Raw genomic sequence first — 21,414 nt, forward strand, 5'->3', positions numbered from 1 at the left:
GAGTGATGTGCGTTGCTCGTATGGTGGCTTGCCCGTTTGTACCATCCATCTACCATCCTGTACCACTGTTTGTACTATCCCAAAACATAACACATTATGCTAAGACATTCCAGCTCGGACAAAAAAGAAAAGAAAGTGTCAGTGAGATTCTACTGCATATCCGTGTTTATGGTGCTTGCCTCTTCACAATTTGCAGATATCATCTGTTCAAATTTAACCAATTTTGGGACAAGGACATATTAAAAACAATGAAAAAAATTGTGAGTGCTGTGAATTTCGTTATGTCGAGGCTCGACTGAATACGTACCGTATTTACATGATTCCAAGACGTTTTTTTTCTCCACAATATATTGTATTAAAATCGGGGTCGTCTTGGAATCGGAACTGCATGATGAATCAGGCACCCATTTTCCACACACATACGTAAGATGGAAGAAAAAGGAGGAGAAGGGAAAGCCTAAAGAGAGGAGGGAGAGAAGGAAGCGCTGGAATTTTCCGAATAGCACGTGACAGGCTTTCACTCGCCAAGTTCCTCTTCAGTCGGTTGTAGCACTACCCATCTTGTGTTCTTGTTGCACTTAACCATATCTCGACTTGTCTCACATGTGTAGCTGCAATTCTTCGCATATCGTTGGACTCAGGACGCGCTACTTGCCATGGAAACCCAGGCGTACGTTTTATTCTGCTGCTTTCTAGTGGAAAGTCATAGAAGGAGCGAAAGCTACAGGAAACAACGTGGAAGCAGGAAGACGCTTCGGAGTGCCGGAAGCGAATATGCAAAAGCGGTTAGGCCAGGAAAAAAAAAATCTTCGACTGCTCATAGACTCGCACGGCCTCAGTGGTCCAAAGAGCGGGCGGCATGGAGATATTGTGAAGGCCCTTGCTGATTAAGGTCGTCTGAAGCAGGCCTCCCTCAGCCAGTTAGTACCCTGGATCTTGGCCAGGAAGGCCTGGAAGGCCACTCCAGAGAGCCTCATTGTGCACACATTTCGGAAGTGCAGGGTTTCGAACACAATGGACGGAACGGAAGATGACGCACTCTGAGACAAAGGGACAAAGAGAATAGTGATGCCGACGACGTGGGCGGCAAGTAAAGTGTTTAAGAGCAAGCATTGAACCAAAGGTGTTTTTTCGTAATTTTGGGGGTGGTAGAGAGGGCGTCGTATTAGAATCAAAGTCATCTTGAATTCATGTAAATACGGTATTGTATTCAACTGTGTGTGTATTCTCAGGTGACCCAAGGCTGTTTGAAGCTTACGGCAAATAAAAATCGGGTGTTCAGGACTATGGCTTAAAGGGACCGCGAAGAGATCTTCAAAACCTCTGTGAACATTTGTAATGCATTCCTGGCCGTTAGTACATTCACCATGCAGAGCACAAATCAAACATTGGTTAAAATGTTTGGAGATATTAATTAAAAACGACGGACAAGAAGTCGAGTGCTGCAACGGTTGCTGGCGCGGAGAAGAAACTAGATGTGACGTCACAAGTCTGTGATCTTCCCTGCTGGCGAACTGGGTTGGTGCAACCTTGGAGTGGGCAAATTATGCAAGTGATGTCAGGCCGTTTGTAGGGGGGGTGTCTGGCGCTTGCTCGACTTTTTTTTTGCACGTGAACTGTGCTGAATTGCACTGTGTTGAATGCAATATGGCAAAAACTGGAAAAATGTCAGATAAATGTCATCCTTGAGAGCCATTCTCCACCGGTAACTCAGATTTTTTAAAATTTCTTCATGCTGGCTTTAATGCGGCTAAAGCGAAACTGTTGCATACTATTGTGTTCTTTGGTGAAACTACGTCTGCAATATCGTAGTTTCCATCAGTTGCATGTTCATATAATCCCGTTAAATAAGGTTATTTTCTAATTACGACAAATTTTTGCATGTATGCACAGTAGAAAAGTGCTACGAAACAGGTGTTACCTGTGCTATGGAGTAGTCCGATGCGCAAGATGCCTGTAGTCCTTCCATGCCACTGATTCCAATCCCCACATGGGCAGACTATTAACGAAAACAGTTTGACACTGGCAGAAGGTACGTATACAAGGTGTAAAACATACCTGGATCATGGCCACATCATTGGCTCCATCTCCAATGGCCAATGTCACACACTGGGTGGAATGCTTAACCATGTCCACAATTTCTGCCTTTTGCATGGGTGACACCCTTTAAAAGAGATAGTAAAAACTTACTCAAGATGATTCAAGTGGAGAGGAAAACAAGGGTTGGTGGCATAGAATATGATACTGATCACTGGCAATTTGCAAGCTCAATACCTGCAGCAGATGCAGACTTTACAGGACAGGGCAATATCAACAAAGTCCCTGCGCACATCCGACGATAGGGCAAACTTCAGAGTCTGAAACAGGCATCATGAAAGTCTAATATATTCATACTGTGTGCTGGTGGTGTGTTGAAAATCCAGCTAACCAGTGGGGAAATGTTAAAGGAAGCGCCTCGGGAGGAGAGCCGCCAATATTTCTAACACGCATTGCCCCTCCTGGGCCCAGAAGAGGAAAAGTCTCTGCTCGAACTATCGGTGGCTCTCATCCTTCCCTTCACACATGTCATAAATTCTGTGCAAGTTATACCTCGAACATGCAATCTAGGGAGTCCTATCATTTACCTATTACGTAGTTAGTAATGTTCACAAACACACAACATTTATTTACATGTTCGGTCCCTTGTTACAAATTAGTGACTATGTCAATGTACCATATAAATACAGCCTGAAGTTTTCGGGAAATATTTTTTCCTACATTCGGGGGGTAAAAATCGGGTAAATAAACATGTGCACTGAATTAATGCAAATTCGGGTGAAAAAACGTCCACTACGCTAAATTCGGGGAGAAATCGGGCTCAGTTATTCAAACTAACTGTAGGTGATGTAACTGCATTTTTCTGCCAAACAAGTAAGTTAGTGCATTCCTACAGACATCCCAGTGAGGGCAATTTGCCGGGTAAAAATCGGGTAAAACCCTAAAACTTGGCTGTACGTATGAAGTAGCAGGTAGGCCGGTTGGTACATACTTCATGGTGCAGCGGCGAAAAGGAACAAAAACAAAAGAGGAACACTAAAGAGCTGCAACTTACAAATTTTGTTATAAGTTGCGACTGTATCATATTAGTCTTTTGTTTTTGTTCCTTTTTGCCCCAGCACCACGAAGAAGATAGTTACATTTTGCAAACTATAGCGCAAAACCTGTTTGCATATGCATAGGTAGACAGAGCATTCCTCGCAGCTAGCAAAAAGTAGGTTAAAATCCAAGGCTCTTAGGATTGTGAGAGAAGTAATTGTACAGAATACCTCTCAAACAACTCCTTGGAGACAACTAGCAGACTACTTGCCTTGCCATCTATGATTAGAGCTAGCTCATTCTCTTTCCTGAGCAGGTCCCCAAACTCTTGCACATGCCTGTGAATAGCTTCCCGTGTGTTCTGGAAAGTGCAAAAGCCTCAATCAAACAAATTGCTAAAACTGTCATTCTCAGAAAAACAATTTTCACATAAGATAAAGAGAATACTGACATCTAAGCTTTCTTCATTGATTACCAATAGAGGCATTCCCTGAGAGAGCAGCCTCGTGGAATAACCTAGAGGTTCACAAACAGCAATGTTTCAACAGTGAATAGCTAATATCATCAATGTACATGAGTGAGTTGATGGCATATAAGGTGACTAACCAATGTTGATTGCAGTCTCTTGTTTGTCACCTGTGAGTACCCAAATCTTGATATCTGCTTTGAGAAGATCTGCAATTGTTTCTGGAACACCCTATGCAGGACGAAAATGGCAAAAAGTCACAAATGGTCTGTAAAGGATCAAGCCTTGCTTACAACACTCATGAAATGAAGTGAGCCTTACGTCTTGTAACCTGTCCTCAATTGCTGTTGACCCAAGGAGCGACAAGTTCTGAGAAAGACACGAGGCAACGAATAACTTTGCTTGTACTTTAAACAGATAAAAAAAAAACCCCATACCGTCTCGATAAGCTGTGCCGCATCTTCTAGTTTCCGTTCCTTGTTCTGTAGTGACGTGGCCGCCTTATGGTATGTGTTTTTCCATTCCTGGAATTCGCAACTCATTATACTGACAGCAAAAGCTTAGTCATTCACGATCTCATCGTACAGTGGCACTGATAAAACTGACACTGGTTGCATGTTGAAGACTACAGATCACAAACATTTGACAAAGTGGTGGCTATAATAGGCGTAAACCGAAGCACTTGCCTCATAATACTCTGGGGATACTTCTGCTTCAGCCAAACAAAGCGTTCTTAATCCTGCAAGAGAGACAAGAACAAAAAATATAAAAGAAAACGTGAAAAGAAAAGACTGGAAAGGCAACCACTTGGAGAAGCACGCTACTCACCTTGTCCAGCAAATTCTTCAAGATGTTTCAGGTTTATATCCTTGAAGGATTGGTTCTCTGTTCCTAGTCTCTCATATATGACAGTGTCCTGCATATGGTCGAGATGGACATACATAAGTCACAGAAGACACTGGTAACTGAGCACTATACTAATGGAATGCTTGCAAGATCTCCCCTCCCAGAGGGTGATAGGTCTACCTATGTATGCTCAATGCTGAGTACTCAATAGAATTCATTTTTATGGGTGTACACGTGACAGCACAGGTGTCAATGTCATTGTGTATCAATGCTCTTCTACAAACTACTAGTTGCTGTGCACAAGTCATTACCACTAGGCTCGACAAAAGTGAAGTGGAAATATTTATGCTCCCACGTTTTCTCAACATCCTTTCTCACTAGAACTCCATGGCCACATGGCATGTTTCTCAATTAATGTGAAGTTAACAGAAGGCATCGCTATGCTACACCAGCACAGGTGTACCCTGCACAGAACACAATGAGTTTGTGCTTGTTGGCAAGGTAAAAACCTCGCATTGCCATGAGGGAGCCAACGCAGTACTTATGACACCTTTTCTACACCAGCAAACTAGGCAAAGGCATCCATATGTAGACACTTTGTTAACTTACAGCCCCTTTGCAGAGCAGTTTTAGGGTGCCGTTTGGTGTCCTCACGATGACAGACATCCTTTTGCGGGAACTAAGCAGAGAGAGTAGTCTTAATCACACCACTTCAAAAGTTAACAAGATAAACACCTACCTTGTAAACTCAAGGACATTCAAGATCTCATATTTTTCTTCTGTTCCCAGCTGATTGAAGATAATGGTGGTTTATTAGGAAACTTATACACTAACAGATATTAAAAGCATGATAACCAAAGTGATCCGATTTGAAACAACACACAACCCCTATCAAACATGGCAGTACATAAGTCACACGCGATTATAGAGCATGAATGTGCTGAATATGAACTCACTATGTTGACTGTCACAGTGGTTGGAGTCCTGGTCGTGAAGACAAACCCCATATCTCTCGCTCCTTTGACTAGAGCTCCTTCGTCTGCAGGAAACATTACATGCTCATTCCAGTGCAAAAATGACTGCGGAATGTTCCGAAAATCTCTTGGGAATCATACCAGGGGAAGCTGCCTGGTAGTTGATAACTTTGTTCTCTTGTTCCATCTCTGGCACAACTGTGTGGCACACAGCCATAAGTGTGAAGAATTCCCTGACATATGCAGAGGTTGGCTAATAATGAAGAATGAAAAAAAAAAGACATACAGAAAGTGTAATGTATATAGCAACAGAATAAAAAGATAATAGTTGAGGTGTGCAAATATAGAAATTTTCTAATACGAATCGAATACCTATATATCTGCAAAGCTACCTTTCGAATATAGGTAAGAAATAAATTCTATACATTCTAAATTATATAATAATTCTAAAAGACAAATTCTAGGATAAGGGCTTGTAATAATATTAACAATTACAGTCAAACTTCTTTATAGCAAACACCTTTTTAACGAAAATGCCACTACAGCAAATCTTTTTGCTTTCCCGCTCTCTCTGGATGTAACAAGATCTACCAACACCACTGTCCTGAAGGAATTGGGACATTATTTATAATGTGTGCACAACTGATGGTGCTATCATCCATTTAGAAAACTTGATTACTGACAATTGCCTAAGCAGCCAGCGATAACAGACTTTTTCAGAAAATAACCATAATTATGTAGGCTTTTGTTCTGCATAGCGGTCTGTCTGGTCAGCGGAGGGTGCGTTTCCCGTTAGTATGACAATTCGCTTTATGACAAAAATCTGTGGTAAGAGTACTAGTCATATTAATGAGGGTTCACTGTGTTCCTTGTGAATAGTCATTGCTCGTTTCTACGCAAAAACACTAGTTGGTTAACGTGCTTTGGTAACAGGTCAGTGCGATAATATGTGACCATGTTGCTGCACACTGAAAGCAGTTGGTCACTAGCAAGCTGAAGTTGCTGGCACAGAAAAAGTTGCGGCAGCAAAAGTGATGCCGGCACACACCTCTGCATGAGAAATGAAAAATATACTCCTCCGACACTTCAGATAAAATCCTGTGCGCAGCCTGGTAACACTACCATAAGGCAGGCTTCACCTAGCGCACACAAGCGTGAGGTGAAGCCGACTTGCAGAATGGTAACGCCTACCAAAAGAATGCCAGCCATGATTCAGCTTTTCCAATACTCAGTGTAAATACAAACTCAGCGATACGTATTGCAACTCACACAACAACTGCACATTAGAACATGGCCAGAGTGGTCTGACAGAAAAAGAAATACCACAGATTCCAGCATCTACATCCTCTCCACTGGAAGTATATCTCTAATAACCCCTGATGCCTCCATCACCTGGCTGCATCCGAGCCCCTTCATGTTTCCGCTTTAGCATGTCAGTGTTCACGTGTTGTTTGTTCCTCCTTTTTAGTGATTGTTGATCATTGATTTGTGTCAATGGACAACAGATATCTCACAACATGGCAGAAAACAACAGCCACCATTCTTGGAAAAGGTGCCCCCTCCAAGTCTCAAGCACTGTACATTGTTCCTCCTTAGATGCAATACGTGGCATCACGTGACACAAATTGTGACAAGCAGAGCTGCAATGCACACAGTTATGCAGTTACTTTTTTGCAGCACAAATACTTGGCGGCAGGAATTCGCTCCCACATTTTGCTCCTTGGCATCACATGACCTTCTCATTCCAACTGATATTTTTATTAAAATCTGAATGAATCAATTCTGCAGGAAATAGCAAATTCTGTGAAAGCTCGGTACTCTATCCATATTTTATCTACTTGTGGGAGATATGTTGCAAGCCAGGCAGTTTTGAATGTTCTTGGGAATGTATTTACTATATCAAAGATATAATTGGTCCTATGATTGGTTTTGTTGGCAGCTTTACAGCTCACTCCTGTCCTTCAGACACTGTTTTACATGCTGTTAAAAGCAGAGATAACTGTTCTTCAGTAATAAGCTGCCCCAGGACTGCACTCGTTAGTCACCTTCAGTTTTGCAGCACGTCTCCATTCAGTGGTGTTCCTTGTGGTTAATAAGCAAAAAATAATAAGCATTCCTAAAACTCTTCAATGCATCACACTCGTAGCACTGTCATCAGCAAAGACTAGTTCTACAGTGGCATGTCACAAATGAGGGAATGGAGCAATTCTGAGCAAAGGAGCCATATGGAGCCAGCTCAAAAATGGCCGTTGATGACTGATGCTTCTGATCAACTGATTATGTAGTCCAACTGTCCCAAAACGAAAAATGAGTAGTACATAGTGAAGAGATTCGTAGGTCTTGTCAAGCTTTTAGGTAGCTCAACGCACAGGATATCCCAAGATTAATTTTACAGCTGTTTACAAACTTTCTGCAGTCTCTCCATGCTCTGCGATTGTAAAATTTTGAGAACGAAAACTGAAATCCTGCTTTAACCTGTGTTGTACAATTCTTTCACCCCCCCCCAATGCTCAGTGATACCCCCATAACCTTTACATGTGTGTACCCCCTACAGGGGGAGCCCTTGCAATTTCAACTTTAGACACATGTCAGTAATGATATGTTAAGCTGTAATGACATAACTAATATCCCCCCCCCCCCCAATTTTTTCGAATACCCATGCTTGGGATTCTGGATGAACCACTGGCTGCAGCTATTTTAATGGGCAATACCGCCCAATAATGGCCGGCGATATTTTTGCCCGGAAGGGTTTTTGTAAGGTGCTGCTAGAGGTGCGAGCAAATTCTCATTGTGCTACCTGCAGAACCGCAAAAATTTGCTAAAAAATGTGTGGAGCGAACAGGCTAATGTTAGTGTGGTTACACTTACAGCATTCTTGGTCAGGATTTCTCGTACCTCGTGGGGATCCATCCCCCTTTCAGGATCACTGCAAAAACAAAACGAATCAGCTGAGTGGTATTGCTTGCTGTTTTTCTCCTATGTTTTGAGATCGCAATTCAGAACGGACGACATGCAGCTCCTGAGAAAAACAAAAATTAGACTGCCATGATGCTCGTGTTGCATCAGTTATTTGCGTTGACAGACTGTAACAACAAAAATTTGCCCTCCGCCACAATGATGTATTCATAATTAGAGCCTGAAGTTTCTGGGAAATATTTTTTTTCTGAATTCGGGGGGTAAGAATTGGGTAAATAAACATGTGCACAAAATTCATGCGAATTTGGGTGAAAAAACTTCCAGTACACTAAATTCGGGAAGAAATCGGCCTCAGTTATTCAAACTAATTGTAGCGGATTGGTACAAATGGTGATGTAACTACATTTTTCTGCCAAACAGGTCAGTTAGTACGTTCCTACAGACGTCCCAGTGAGGGAAATTTGCCGGGTAAAAATCGGGTTTCACCCCAAAGAGGCTACCTTCAATTCGGGGAGCAAATTCCGGGAAGAATCAGGTAAAACCCTAAAACTTCAGGCTCTATTCATGATTAAGGCCCCTGGTTTTCTGCAGCGGCAAATTCAAAACTCTGCGGCACAGACTTGTAAATTCTGCGACTTTCTGTGGCAAGCAGTCAATGGCCGCTTGAAATGGGAAATACTTTATTTTATTGAATAATGCGGGGACAAAAATATTTTATAAAATTACAGATCGGAAGCACTGTTGTTGCTCAGCATTACATACACGATACCTTGATTTCTCCTCTGACAAAGACAAAGGTCTGTCACCTGCAATCATTTTATACCTGCTGAAAGATCTTTCAGCACCTACAGAGTTTATAGAAGCTTTATAGGACGATTACAGGAAGGAGCTCACAATACATGCCCTGCGGCAGTTACAGGACACCCTTTTCGTTTCTGGGCTGTAGGCATTATTTAAGAGTCTTTAAAGGCAGACATCAAATCAAAATCCCCAACTGCCACACTAAACTGCACACGGGAGGGGCGCCGCCCTTTCATCACCATTACCTTACGCCAAACTACAATCTGTCTGTGCGGGTCCGGCAGCACGTGCAGTTTCGTAAAGCAGGCTTCACCTCATGCTGAGAAGCTTCAGGTGAAGCCCATTTTTGGGAGGTGTCATTCGTATTCGGCGAATAGTCGGATATTCGGAAATCCGAATATCGGGTATTCGATTCGCGAATGCAATACTTCGAGTGACTGATATTTGATTCGAATCAGATAACTCGAATATCCGTACACCACTAAAAATAAGGGATTCCGTGAAAATCGCGGGAAACCCGGGGCTTATTCATGATGCATGCTTCTTGAATTGAAGTGTCTAGCAACACACGCTGACCATACATTTTTCAACTGCTAGCAAGAATACTGCATGGTGTACTGTGTCTGCTGTAGTAATTTGTGGCTTTACGTCGCAAGACAACGATGGTCACAAGCAACTCCACAGCAGTCGGTCCGGGGATTATGTTTGCTCACCTGAGGGTTCTTTAACGTGTTCTAAGATCTCAGGACAGAGCACACTGTATGCATTGTGCTTTGCAGAAGACCATGTCTAGGCTTATACCACGCCAAAACGGCTACCGGCATCCTCAGCTCGGATTGGACCCACAAAATTGGGATCACTAGACGGACACGTTATTAACTGATCCGCCAAGGCCGGTATGATATAGTACTGCACTGAACAGTCACAAACGGTGTTCACAACGCATACTTTTAGAGTAACTCTGAAAACTAAAAATAGTTACGGGAACAGTTTCAAGGAACAAGGGCGAGCTTTGAAGTGGTAAACAGTGCGGAATGTTTACAGCCAGCTCTGTTTACTGATGTCCCTTACAGGACTGATACTGTTCTGTGAAAGGAACATAAGCTACTAAATAAATGTAAAGTGTTTGCTTAATTTCCTTTTTTCCACTTCAGCACTGTTGTGTGCACCTAGATGGCATTTCTGGATACCAAATGAACAGAAGAATAAAATGCAGATGACGATCGATACTTTGCTAACTGATGAAGATTACCTTAGTTTTGCCCCTGCACTCTTTCTTTTTCAGATGACATGTGACACACACAAAAATTGCACCCTGCAATTGCAATTTGGCCTTTTACAGGGATGGGCATAAATACATTTTTCGGGTATTTAAATATAAATACAAAATACTATGTTTTCGTGTATTTAAATCAGGGTGTCGAACCGCAACAAATACGGGTTCGGTTCGGGTTCGGGTTCGCATTGTTTTGATTTCGTTCCGGTTCAGTTCCGGTTCGGCTACGCCAAAAACCGAACCGGTTCGCAAACCGGTTCCCAGCCCCGAACCGGTTCAACGCTTCCGTTTTATATGTTCCATAAAACTGCATTTATCAGGAAGTGCGTGGCTAATAACTCTCTAGAGGTGAGGTAGCCCTTTAGCGAGAGCAATGAGAAATGGATGAACACTTATTCCAAATAGAGTCCACGCTGTTGAAGCGGTGTAGTCCTGCTACTTTCTGTTCCCAAAATCTCTTTTTTCACACGCACAGTGCCAGCAAGATACACTTAAAGGAAGCCTAATAAGATGGACAGCGTAACATATAGACGACAGTACTTGCCGGCACACTGCCTTTGCAGCGTGAATCGATCTGAAACCGTACTGAAGCATGTCGAAAATAAGCCGCCAGCCTTACTCTGTCCGAGCTCACAGCAGTGTACTAGTTTACCCACAACACAAAGGCAATGTGTCACGACACCACTGCACTACCAATAAGAACCACATTTACTTTTCAAACCACGACCAATCAAACAGGCACCGTTCTGCGTACGCTCCTTCTCCACTTCTCATGTTTCTGACTTGTTTAATTTGTACTGCTCACGTGTAAAGGGAAATCTTGGGCGCTTATTTGATCACATATTCGTCCTGTAGAGCTACATAACTGGCCTACTCCATTCCTGTTTCATTCGTCCGCGTGGCACCTCGTCTCTGAAGAGTAGACTCCGCATCACCGCGTGCGTGGGGCGCTAGCCGCGGCGCTCACAAGGACAACAGCGCTTCAACGTGTTAAAAAGACACTGAAAGTATACTTACTATACGTCGTCGTCTGACTGCTAGGTGAAAATTTCTGAAATCCATGATATAGGCGCGTGATGATCATACCAATGTGCCTTCGTTCGGGGATGAAGAGGAACTCTTATGCTGACTTCTTTTATGTCCGAACCGTTTTGTTGCGAACCGGTTACCGCTATTATTTTTTACGGTTCTGCTCCGGTTCGGGTTCAGCACTGTCATGAAAATTTCGGTTCAGGTTCGGTCCCGGCAAAAATAACGGTTCGGGTGCGGTTTTCGGTTCGGGTTCGGTTCGACACCCTGATAAATACTACCTATAAATACTTTATGATAACAGTAATTAAATACAATATATAAATACATTAAGACAGTAGTATTTAAATACTGTAACTACTTCAGTAAATACTTTGAGCCATCCAGGCATATTATTCTTTTAAATTAGTGTATAAATGGAGCCACCTGTGGATGCACGTCTGCTGCACACAATGCCCACATATTTCTTTATTTTTCCGTGATGCAGTGTGATGATTTCAGCATCTTGAGTGGACAGATTTTCCATTGAACGAAAACGTTCCCTTGAGTCTCAGAAGCAGCGAGAGGGGTACTAGACAGGACGGACACGGGACAAGAACAGACGACGACTCAAGACCAGCTAATGAACTCTTTATCGCTTCTTCCACTTTCTCTACGTTGAATAAAGTGTTCATTTGTTGGTTTTGAGTCGTCGGTTCTTGTCCCCTGTCTGTCCTGTCCATCCTCATCTGATGTGCTATCGTCATCTGCGTCGCGGGCCTGTATTTCCTGGACAATTGTATCTTCCGTCACCGGTTCCGCCACAAAGACATCATTGTCAATGCAGAGGTACTCTTCCCACGACATGTCTTCCTCCACCACGCTTGAATTACTGGCCTGTTCTCACATGCGTTCAGTGTTGGCTGCAGCAAAATCCATGTCGTCGTCGTCGTCGTTGACGAATGTTTCGAGGTTGGGCGGAATGAAGCCTCCTTTCAAAAAGCAGTTTCGTATCGTGGCGTGCCGCACCTCGTACCACGCTGCGCTTAGAAACTGAACAGCCATTAACGGCATTACTTTCAGGTCCAGGACATGGTCCTGTCCCTGCGCCCTTCTCCGGTCAATGTTGAAAATAATTCTGTCGACAACACGCTGTCTTCGAGCCACTCCTTGAAAAGTTGTCGGATCATCCATGCTTTTGTACTGGCGCGGTACCGCACAGGGATCGCTGCGGCATTTGTGAAGCCACGTGGCTTCTTCGATTTCCCAATGACGAACGGTGTCCTGCGGCCGCTACCGTCCATATTTGCACAAAGGAACACTGAGTCGTACCTTGCTGTGTTTTCCTGAAGGTAACAGCAGGTAAAACAGTCCGGTTTCATCACTGTTGTAGATATCCTTCTCTTCGTACTTTTCAAAGATGTCCAGGAGGTGCTTGTCCAGCCATGCCGCCTTCCCGGCACTGTCCATAGAAGCGCTTTCACCACCAACCTTCCTGTACGAAATCCTGTAGCGGTCCTGAAGGCTCAAAATAGGTCACGAGGTCACGCAAAAAGGGTCCGTGTGCAAAGGGTGCTATGACTAAGGGCACAGTCTCGTGGTGTTCCGTTCCAGTTTTCCCCTATGTCCTACAATTCGCGGAAGGGCGTAGCGCCCGACAGCGCAGGTGCCAAAGCGTTCTCGCGGGCATCGGCCATCGTTGTACGAGTACTGGGAACGGCGATTTTTATCGTTACACGAGGGTAGTTCGTCCATAGACATAATTAGGGCCTGACTTTTTAGGGTTAAACCCGCATCCGCCCAATATTTACCCCCCGAACGAAATCTGTAAAATTCGGGTTTAACCCGAATCTACCCGAAAACATCCGGGTCGCGTGGCATGCTCATAAGCGTGCATTAAAATAAAGTTTGATAACATTGCTAAACATTAGTTCCGTGTTAAGACAAATTTTTATTAAACAAAAAAAAAAATCACCCGAATACACCCGAATTCCTGACGACAGAATATGCCGTAACGGGATTTAACCCGAATTTTCGAATGAAAAATATCACCCGATATTTACCCCCCGAATTTGGCCAAAAATAAAACCCGAAAAAGTCAGGCCCTAGACATAATGCATTTTCTGACGGTAAAAGCAGAAACGATCGTTTGATTAGGTTTATCGTTGTGCGAGGGATCGTTATGCGCGGGTTTGACTGTATATGTGTTTTGGATTAATTACACTGCACGTACAAAGAGGGCATTTCTAGATATGTAGCGTCTGACATTTGGAACTGCACAAATGCAAGGAGGAGACAAATGTAGAGGAGGTAGTCTTCCTCTACAGATGTGTGCCCACTCCTGTGCATCTGGTACACGGAATTGCATAAACTCTGCTCGCAGAAGTGAGCAATTCAACATACCCATAGAGGTGTCCTGCAATGCTGCAGCGCTTGAACTCCATGACGTTGCATGTGAGTGTGCCTGTCTTGTCAGAGAATATGTACTTTACTTGTCCCAGCTCTTCATTGAGGTTTGACGTCCGTGCCATGGCGGGAGTGTCCGTGTCTTCATGATACATATCGATATCCTGCCATAATAGTACTAATGTACAGTAAGCACAATCTTAAAACCAGTCAAACCTAGCCAAGCACAGGCTGTTCAAAAAGGCTGTTAAATCCTTAGACCAGATTATTAACGTCCGTGTTACTAAAGCAGTGGGCTAACTTTTTTATTATGCTAAGATTTGCACAAATCAACCTTGCTTGTTTTCACAGAAAGGGATCCCTTGATCACATGGCTCATAACACTGTGTACACAAAACCCAGCCAGGGTACATACCGATAATTTGGGAAATTTTTCAAGGTTTTCACAAACCTCCACACACTTTTAAGGCAATATCTCTGCAGAACTGAATTATGTGTATACTCTACTAGTACAGCTATGCAGAGAACATTATTCTAGAAATATTAAGCAAAAAATATCAAAGTGAAATAACTATTACAACTCTTCATATCCACCTTGGCAGACCCTTGAACTCCGATTTTTAACTTCCTTTAACGCACACTTCAGCTTAATATGTGCACATTACAGCAATGTCACAGCTCTCAAAAGGGTCAGACAGCATTAAACAAAAAGCTCACGGTGAACATGCAGACGAAGGTGGGCACACATGCAGACTACGTTTGTACGAAGGGTTGCCAGATGACGTTTACAAGAAAGTGCTAACTGGCAGAAATAGACACGCTTGGAGATCCCAGTGTGGCCAGACAGAGGAGCAAAGTCAGTCTAGATTTGGTCTGGTAGGTGAACACATTTACATGGAATGCCTAGTTCAGGAAATAGACGGAGGGAACAGTTCAAGCAGTGGTGTTGTCCTTCAAATGAGAGCGTGAAGAAATACTACTCCAAAATTTCAAGGGCAGCTCCAACTTCAAGGGCTTGAAGTATGGACTTCCAGGTTCAAAGGGCCTGTGCGGACTCTGTCAGCACTCAAGCATGCCATGCTGTTGCGACACTGCAGTCAGGAAGTCCAGCTGTGCCAAAAGTGAGCTCAGCAACTTCTCAGCATCAGGACCCTTACGCTACTCGTTTTACAGAAAACCTTGCTACGAGAGCAAAGTCCAAAAACACAATGGAATGCTGCGTGACTAACCATGTTGATGAAGCTTGCTTGGATAAAGCGAACCATTTCGAGAGTGACTTGCAAGCTGATTGGGATGAGGTTGTTGTAAAGGATGATGAAAGTAAGGAAGTTGAATCCAAAGTTGCTGTTGCTGCTGAGGTCTGAAAAGTAGCGAGTGATGTAACGATGCCTTCACATTATGATCAAATGCACAATTGAACCTCTGTATGCAATAAGGGGATAAGTCGAAAATTTGCAAACAAAGAAAACTTCAACTGAATATTTTGTAAAGTAATTGCAGTGGGGTGGTTTCCTTGAATAACACAAATACAGAATGTGAAACATATAGGCATGTGTCTACTCTACATGAATGCCCAGTTAGCATTGTCCTTGGGTGTGTGACTTGGCAGAAACTGAACAAGATCCAGGAGCATGACATATCTTTTTCAATGTAACACCGTGTGCACAATGTCATTGCCCAGAAAAAAAAAAAGTTTTCACGAGTCGCACATTGATGGCTGAACCATGGTGATGCCAGGTAAGGTGAAGTCATCTGTGTGTCATGGAGCAGCCTGGATCAGGCACATCGTGCTGCTAAACAAGTACAATCTTCAAAATAATGTCCTAGATGACCAGCATAATATGACTTATTAGCTCAGTGGCGTTACATTACCAGTAGCGCCATAACCAGTTTATTTCTTTTGCACTACCAAATATTTCGGTGTATTGCGCGTGACGAAATATGGCAGCGAATTGCGGGAGGGAATACAAATTATTTCATTGTACCGCGAATTTCGTTGTATAGCATTTCGTTATATCGAGATTTGACTGTATCTGATTCCACGAGTAGTGTTATTCCCTGATTTACCACTGCATCACTTTTTGCTGACTTGAGACCTACAATATAGGGGTGTGCGAATATTCGAGTTCTCGAATTTGAATCGCATATCAATCACTGAATGCATCTGATTCGCGAATCGCATATCTAATATTTGGTTTTCCCGAACATTTGACTATTCCCCGAATATAAACGACACCAGCCTGAAAGTGAGCTTCACCTGATGCTTCCCTGATTTAGGTGAAGCCTGCTTTTGAAGCTGCAGGACCGAAGGTGGGGAGTAACGCATTACAAAGTAGTGCATTACAATTGAGTAATGAGTTATGGTAACGCATTACACTTTGGAGAGAAGTAATGAGTAATGTAACGCCATTACATTTTCACCAAGTAACGTGTAGTGGCGTTACGAATTACTTAGGATTCGGGAACAACATTCCTTCACCATATAAACTGTGGTTATTGGTAAAAAACGCACACTGGCACTCCAACATTAAAAGCAAGTAAAAGCTTGACGTTCTGGGAACAGTACTGCTCCCATCATCAGCAACAAGTGTCTTGGCTGAGTTGCTTATTTATCTATTAACGGTAGGTAGCAGTCCGGAAGAGGGCCTGGGTGTTTGTTGACAGAATTGCTAATCCTTTTGATGAACCAAGATTCTAGTTGTTTACGTACTCCCCATCGTTTCTCGCGTGCTCAAATGTCAGGGTTACCTAGGTTAACTTTGTGTCCGGATAGTCACACGTGGTCACATAGTTCAGATTTTTTTTGTAGATTTGGTGATATCCCGTCTATGTTCCTTCATCCTTGTGCTTATTTTTCGTCCTGTTTCACCAATATAGACATCTGGGAATTCTTCACAAGATATCTGGTAAACGAGATATCTGCATAAACTGTATAAGAATTGAGACTTGTGCCGTGTAGAAGCTGGAAAAATCCCTGGATTTTTCTATTCGTCTTTAACAATGACAAGAGGGGCGCACTCGCACCCATGGCGAACACAAAGGCGAGTATTGATTATTAGGTTAACACCTGTTGAGATGTCACGCATAGTTTTTGGAGCACCTCTATTTTTCTTTCCCTGTGGCACTTTTGGGTCGAAGGAGGCTGAAGGTAACAGAAAATAGCCTCTACGCCTTGAACAAGTGACAAAGTGTCAAGGGATTGGCTGCTTTGGACTTGCAAAGAAGTCACCGACAAGAATACGAGAGACTTGCACTGCCAGAGTCCCACATGAATCACGTGTCCAATGAGGAGTCCTCAGACGATGCCTTCTTCAAGGTGAAGAGGCAACGTCTCATCCCTTCTGACGAGATTGAACACTGGAAATCCGAAGCATGGAATCCCTAGGTAGCTACCCCACAATCAGGATGGTGTTTGTACAACATAGCACCACCATTTTGCCATCTGCTTCATCTGAACAAGTGGTGCTTATTATAAAGTTTTCTGGCAAAGTAATGCAAAAGTAATGGCATTAGTAATGCATTACCTACCACACAAAAGTAATGAGTAACATAATGCATTAGCTCTTGAAAAAGTAATGAGTAACGTTAGTGCATTACAAAATAAAAGTAATTTCCCCAGCTCTGTGCAGGACCAACACAGGCGGACCGTTGTTGTTTAGCTTAAGATAACCCTAGGCCAAGTTAATTGAGTATATACTTTGACTCAGGAAGGGGCGGCGTCCCTCCCATGTTAACTTTAGCAGTGCCAGCGGGGGACTTTCATTTGATATCTGGGAGGTTGTCTTTAAAACATTCACACTCTTACATAATGACTGCAGTCCAGGAACAAAAAAGGTGATTTAAAGATTTTTATGCGTGAACCTGAAAATACGCTTTGATCCAATGATGACCAAATGAGCCAATTTGTACTACGATCAGTTCTAGTTTCTGTACTCCGCAATAAACCAGTGTGTCAGACATATACACATGTCTAGCATGAAAATTGTGGAATATATAGATGCAAAGAGTGCCTACCGTCAAGGCCCAAGTACCAGTCTACTGCAGCATGCTTTGAGGTCCACATTTCACTTGCAATAGCACTAATCAAGGCCAGTACAATCAGCAGTAGGAAGAGCATAATGATCTGCAGGAGAAGAGAGAGAGAGAGAGAAAAAATATATGATGGTTTTCAATGTACAACAGCAATCCAACATGTGTCACTGATGGGACAGTTTTAAAAAGTAATGTGAAATTCTTGTGTCTTCGGCCTCCCACTTAAGAGCAGCTTCCAACTTGAGCAACAGGTACAGTTTGATATTACAGTTCCAGTAGTCAGGACATGCATAATTTCTCCTAGAAAACATGACTACATGCTATGCCACATTACTTCAAAGCATGTAATGAAACCCCAGCTGCTGTGATGAGAATGAAAGACCAATAAGCACCCTATAACCTTGGTTCTGCATCCTGTTCATCTGCAAGCATATCCAAACAAGGTCGAAACAGAAGGTGCTGTGCAGAGGTGTGCTGTATGTGAATTATAAATTTTTGACTTCCACATGAACTACAACACAATAACTATAACGTAACAATAAAATGTGTACATCTCACACAGAATGTATAACATTCATTTGAAGATACTGTACAATTTGTCATGATTGTGAATGTCTATGCTGCAAATTCTTTGGATCCATACATATTCAATAACTAATAATAATATAATAAAGGTGGCATAGCTGACCATAAGCTGTGCTGACAACACCATATCCTGCATCACTTTGAATACTGTTTGTGACTGCATGTACAAATGGCATGGTTTTAGTGGCTACAATATTCACAGTTACTTACGAGAGCACATTAACCCTTTGAACGGAGGGCAAAAATTACAACTGCATGTTAAGATGGTTAAGGCTTCATAAGTAGAGCCTGAAGTTTTTGGGAATTTTTTTTTTCTAAATTCGGGGGGCAAAAATTGGGTAAATTTACATATGCTCTAAATCCATGCGAATTCGGGTGTTGCAGAATGCTAAATTCAGGGAGAAATCGGGCTCAGTTACTCAAACTAACTGTACTGGCTTGGTACAAACTGTGATGTAACTGCATTTGCTGCCAAACAAGTTAGTGTGCATTCCTACAGACATCTCAGTGAGGGCAATTTGCCGGGTAAAAATCGGGTTAAACCCTGAAACTTCAGGCTCTATTCATAAGCAATGTACACACCTGATGAACTGCGAAAAGTTATTTATCGAGCATTCCTATGAGTAAGCCATTGATAGTTATATTGCTTGTTTTTTTTGGTTACGTATACCAGAAACTACTACTTGTCTGCAAAGGTTCGCGAGAGTGTGGTACTACTTAGGGCACGGCTGTATGCAAAGGCGTTTGTTGTGCTCAATACGAATTCGGTGTCCTTCCGTAGCTGAGAATGCCGTGCTGAGTGTTGACACCTCCCACGTGTTTAGTTTCCTTGCGCCGCCATCTGGAGTACAGGCGATGCTCACCCTCCAGAGGTATTACCAGTACACTTGTAAAAATAGCCCACAGATGGCGCTACAGTTCCCCGGAGAAGCCTCAAGCAGCCAAACATCACTCCCAAAGCGCGTCGCGCAGCAAGCAGCGTCAAAGCAGCACTCCCAAAGCAGCGCCATAAAGAGAGCGTGCGAAAATTAAAATCAAGACCTTCAGACGCACTGGTGCGCCCGCACCTGCAGTGGCACAGTCGTTCCGGACGCACCAAATGAAGCCTGTTAATGCCTGTACCCTTCAAAGGGTTAATTATGAGAGTAAATACAATAACCACGATAAGTCTAAATGTTAAAAGAGCTGGCAAAGCAACAATATCGGCTCATTTTATTATGGTCATTGCAAGGTGTTCACAACCTGACACTTCATTTCCATACTTCATACACATCAGTGCATAGGGCAGGTTAAAAATAAGCAGCACTCTCTCATTAACAGCTTAGGAAGGTAATCGGGAAACATAAAAGGAACACTCTTCCGATGGAATGCAATGTTTTCGTCTTTCCTAAAGATAAAGATTTTCAGATTTAGAAATTTCCTACATTTGCAGCACTAAAACAGTCATGATGCTGTGAACATAATTCTGCATGCCTAGATATTCTACACGAAAATGTGTGTCTACACCACATTTAAGAAGAAATACTGTCCTGAGTTAGTCACATTGCAGTTTCCCTTCACTTGTGTGCAAGGTGTGCAGCACTTCATGCGTGTGTATGTCACATTTAACTCCTACAGCTTCTACAGACCTGTGTGTTGGTCACCTTGTCCACAGTCGATCGCTTTAGTGGTGCAGCAGTGGAGTTCTGCAAGAGGACACACAAGGGCAGGTGGCATTACCAAGACAATGCGAGAATTTACCTTCTATGGTATCGTACATTATGGTATGGCAAATATGCTGCAGTTGTGACTTTGTACTGGAATTTCACACCATACCAAACGTAAACCAAAGTTACGTCCGCTGGGTGGACTTTGAAAGAACACTAGATGGCACATGAGAGAATTCTACGTACCATCATAAGCTTTGTCTCATGTCCAGTGTAGATGACGAACCCTTAAAAAAGGAAAGACGAGATGCACGATCACGGCGAGCTACTCCGGCTACTGAGCAATTTTAACCATAACCTTTCAAAGAGCAGCCGGAACATAACACTAGATTTCAATGTAAGCAGGCAATCGTAGAGATAACGAGGGAGTAAAAACATGTAAGTATGTTTAAGAGCCTTGCAGGAACATAGAGGCAGAACAAGGGGCACACTATGTCAACTGGTATAAAGAACTACAGAACATGTGGAGCAGCTAAGCACAGGTTCACACAGATCCTTTACACATTCTAGAACATGTGTATGCTCTCCACCATTCTGATTACTGAACACAACATGCCATGGTCAGCATGGTCACAAGATGGTCTGGACCATGGCTACTTTCCTTTCAAATACGTTTTGGCATGTGTTAGTTGAGCATGCATTATATTCAAGATGAACTATGGACTAAGCTCTTCAGATTATCTTCATAACAGCTATTAGTGCCTCACATGTGCTACATTCCACTCTGAGACGCACTGCTTTCTCCAGGAACAGCAGAGGTGCGTTCTTGTGGAAGGCGGGTGCAGCTGTAGAGCAGAAAAAGACGTAAAGAAGCTGGAAAGTAAAGGAGCGATAGCTATGCAGAAAATAGCATTCACACTTACCCAAATTAAAGCATGCAAGCAAGCTGGCATGCTCTGATTTTGGGTAAATGTGGATGCTATTCTACATGGCTATCGCTCTCTTTACTGATTCGCGCAGCCCATCACAACAATTAAAACCAAAAGTGCTAAATGATGATGAGTTCCTATGTTTTAGGTCACATGAGCTATTCGCCATGATGTAAACGGTGAAACATAGGACCATGACGACATGGACAGGAGGTACAGACATGGTAAGATAGCAGCGAGCCGAAATATGGCGCGACTAAACTGTAAAGGTGATCTTACCAAAGACCCAGGTTGTGTTCCTTAGCATGGCCCCACGAAGGAGGATCTGGTCTGGACTCAGAGGAAGAGTCCTAAAATTAAGTGAGAAGACACTGGCTCAAAAGGAAAAATCTCACAAGCATTAGGAAGTTCACTACAAACATTCATATTATGCTCATAAACCATAGTGTATGTA

General features: G+C 42.9%; 1 protein-coding gene across 11 annotated transcripts in view; it reads right to left on the reverse strand.

Moving 5' to 3' along the window:
- The window catches only part of LOC135394496 (phospholipid-transporting ATPase IA-like), a 114,567-nt gene that overhangs the window by 50,883 nt on the left and 42,270 nt on the right, over positions 1–21,414 (reverse strand). For all 11 annotated transcript variants that reach the window (XM_064625258.1, XM_064625259.1, XM_064625257.1 and 8 more), the window contains 21 exons: positions 21,240–21,310; positions 20,278–20,318; positions 20,014–20,070; positions 17,783–17,891; positions 14,998–15,128; positions 13,766–13,932; positions 8,230–8,287; positions 5,503–5,614; positions 5,344–5,426; positions 5,127–5,176; positions 4,997–5,066; positions 4,370–4,457; positions 4,228–4,280; positions 3,979–4,065; positions 3,863–3,910; positions 3,682–3,772; positions 3,527–3,591; positions 3,347–3,436; positions 2,275–2,357; positions 2,059–2,164; positions 1,922–1,999 (listed from right to left, as the gene is read on the reverse strand). In XM_064625258.1, the coding sequence (XP_064481328.1) occupies positions 1,922–1,999; positions 2,059–2,164; positions 2,275–2,357; positions 3,347–3,436; positions 3,527–3,591; positions 3,682–3,772; positions 3,863–3,910; positions 3,979–4,065; positions 4,228–4,280; positions 4,370–4,457; positions 4,997–5,066; positions 5,127–5,176; positions 5,344–5,426; positions 5,503–5,614; positions 8,230–8,287; positions 13,766–13,932; positions 14,998–15,128; positions 17,783–17,891; positions 20,014–20,070; positions 20,278–20,318; positions 21,240–21,310 (1,738 nt within the window). The remainder of the gene's footprint in view (positions 1–1,921; positions 2,000–2,058; positions 2,165–2,274; positions 2,358–3,346; positions 3,437–3,526; positions 3,592–3,681; positions 3,773–3,862; positions 3,911–3,978; positions 4,066–4,227; positions 4,281–4,369; positions 4,458–4,996; positions 5,067–5,126; positions 5,177–5,343; positions 5,427–5,502; positions 5,615–8,229; positions 8,288–13,765; positions 13,933–14,997; positions 15,129–17,782; positions 17,892–20,013; positions 20,071–20,277; positions 20,319–21,239; positions 21,311–21,414) is intronic.

Source organism: Ornithodoros turicata, chromosome 5 (genome assembly GCF_037126465.1).
Source record: "Ornithodoros turicata isolate Travis chromosome 5, ASM3712646v1, whole genome shotgun sequence".
Classification (NCBI taxonomy): domain Eukaryota; kingdom Metazoa; phylum Arthropoda; class Arachnida; order Ixodida; family Argasidae; genus Ornithodoros; species Ornithodoros turicata.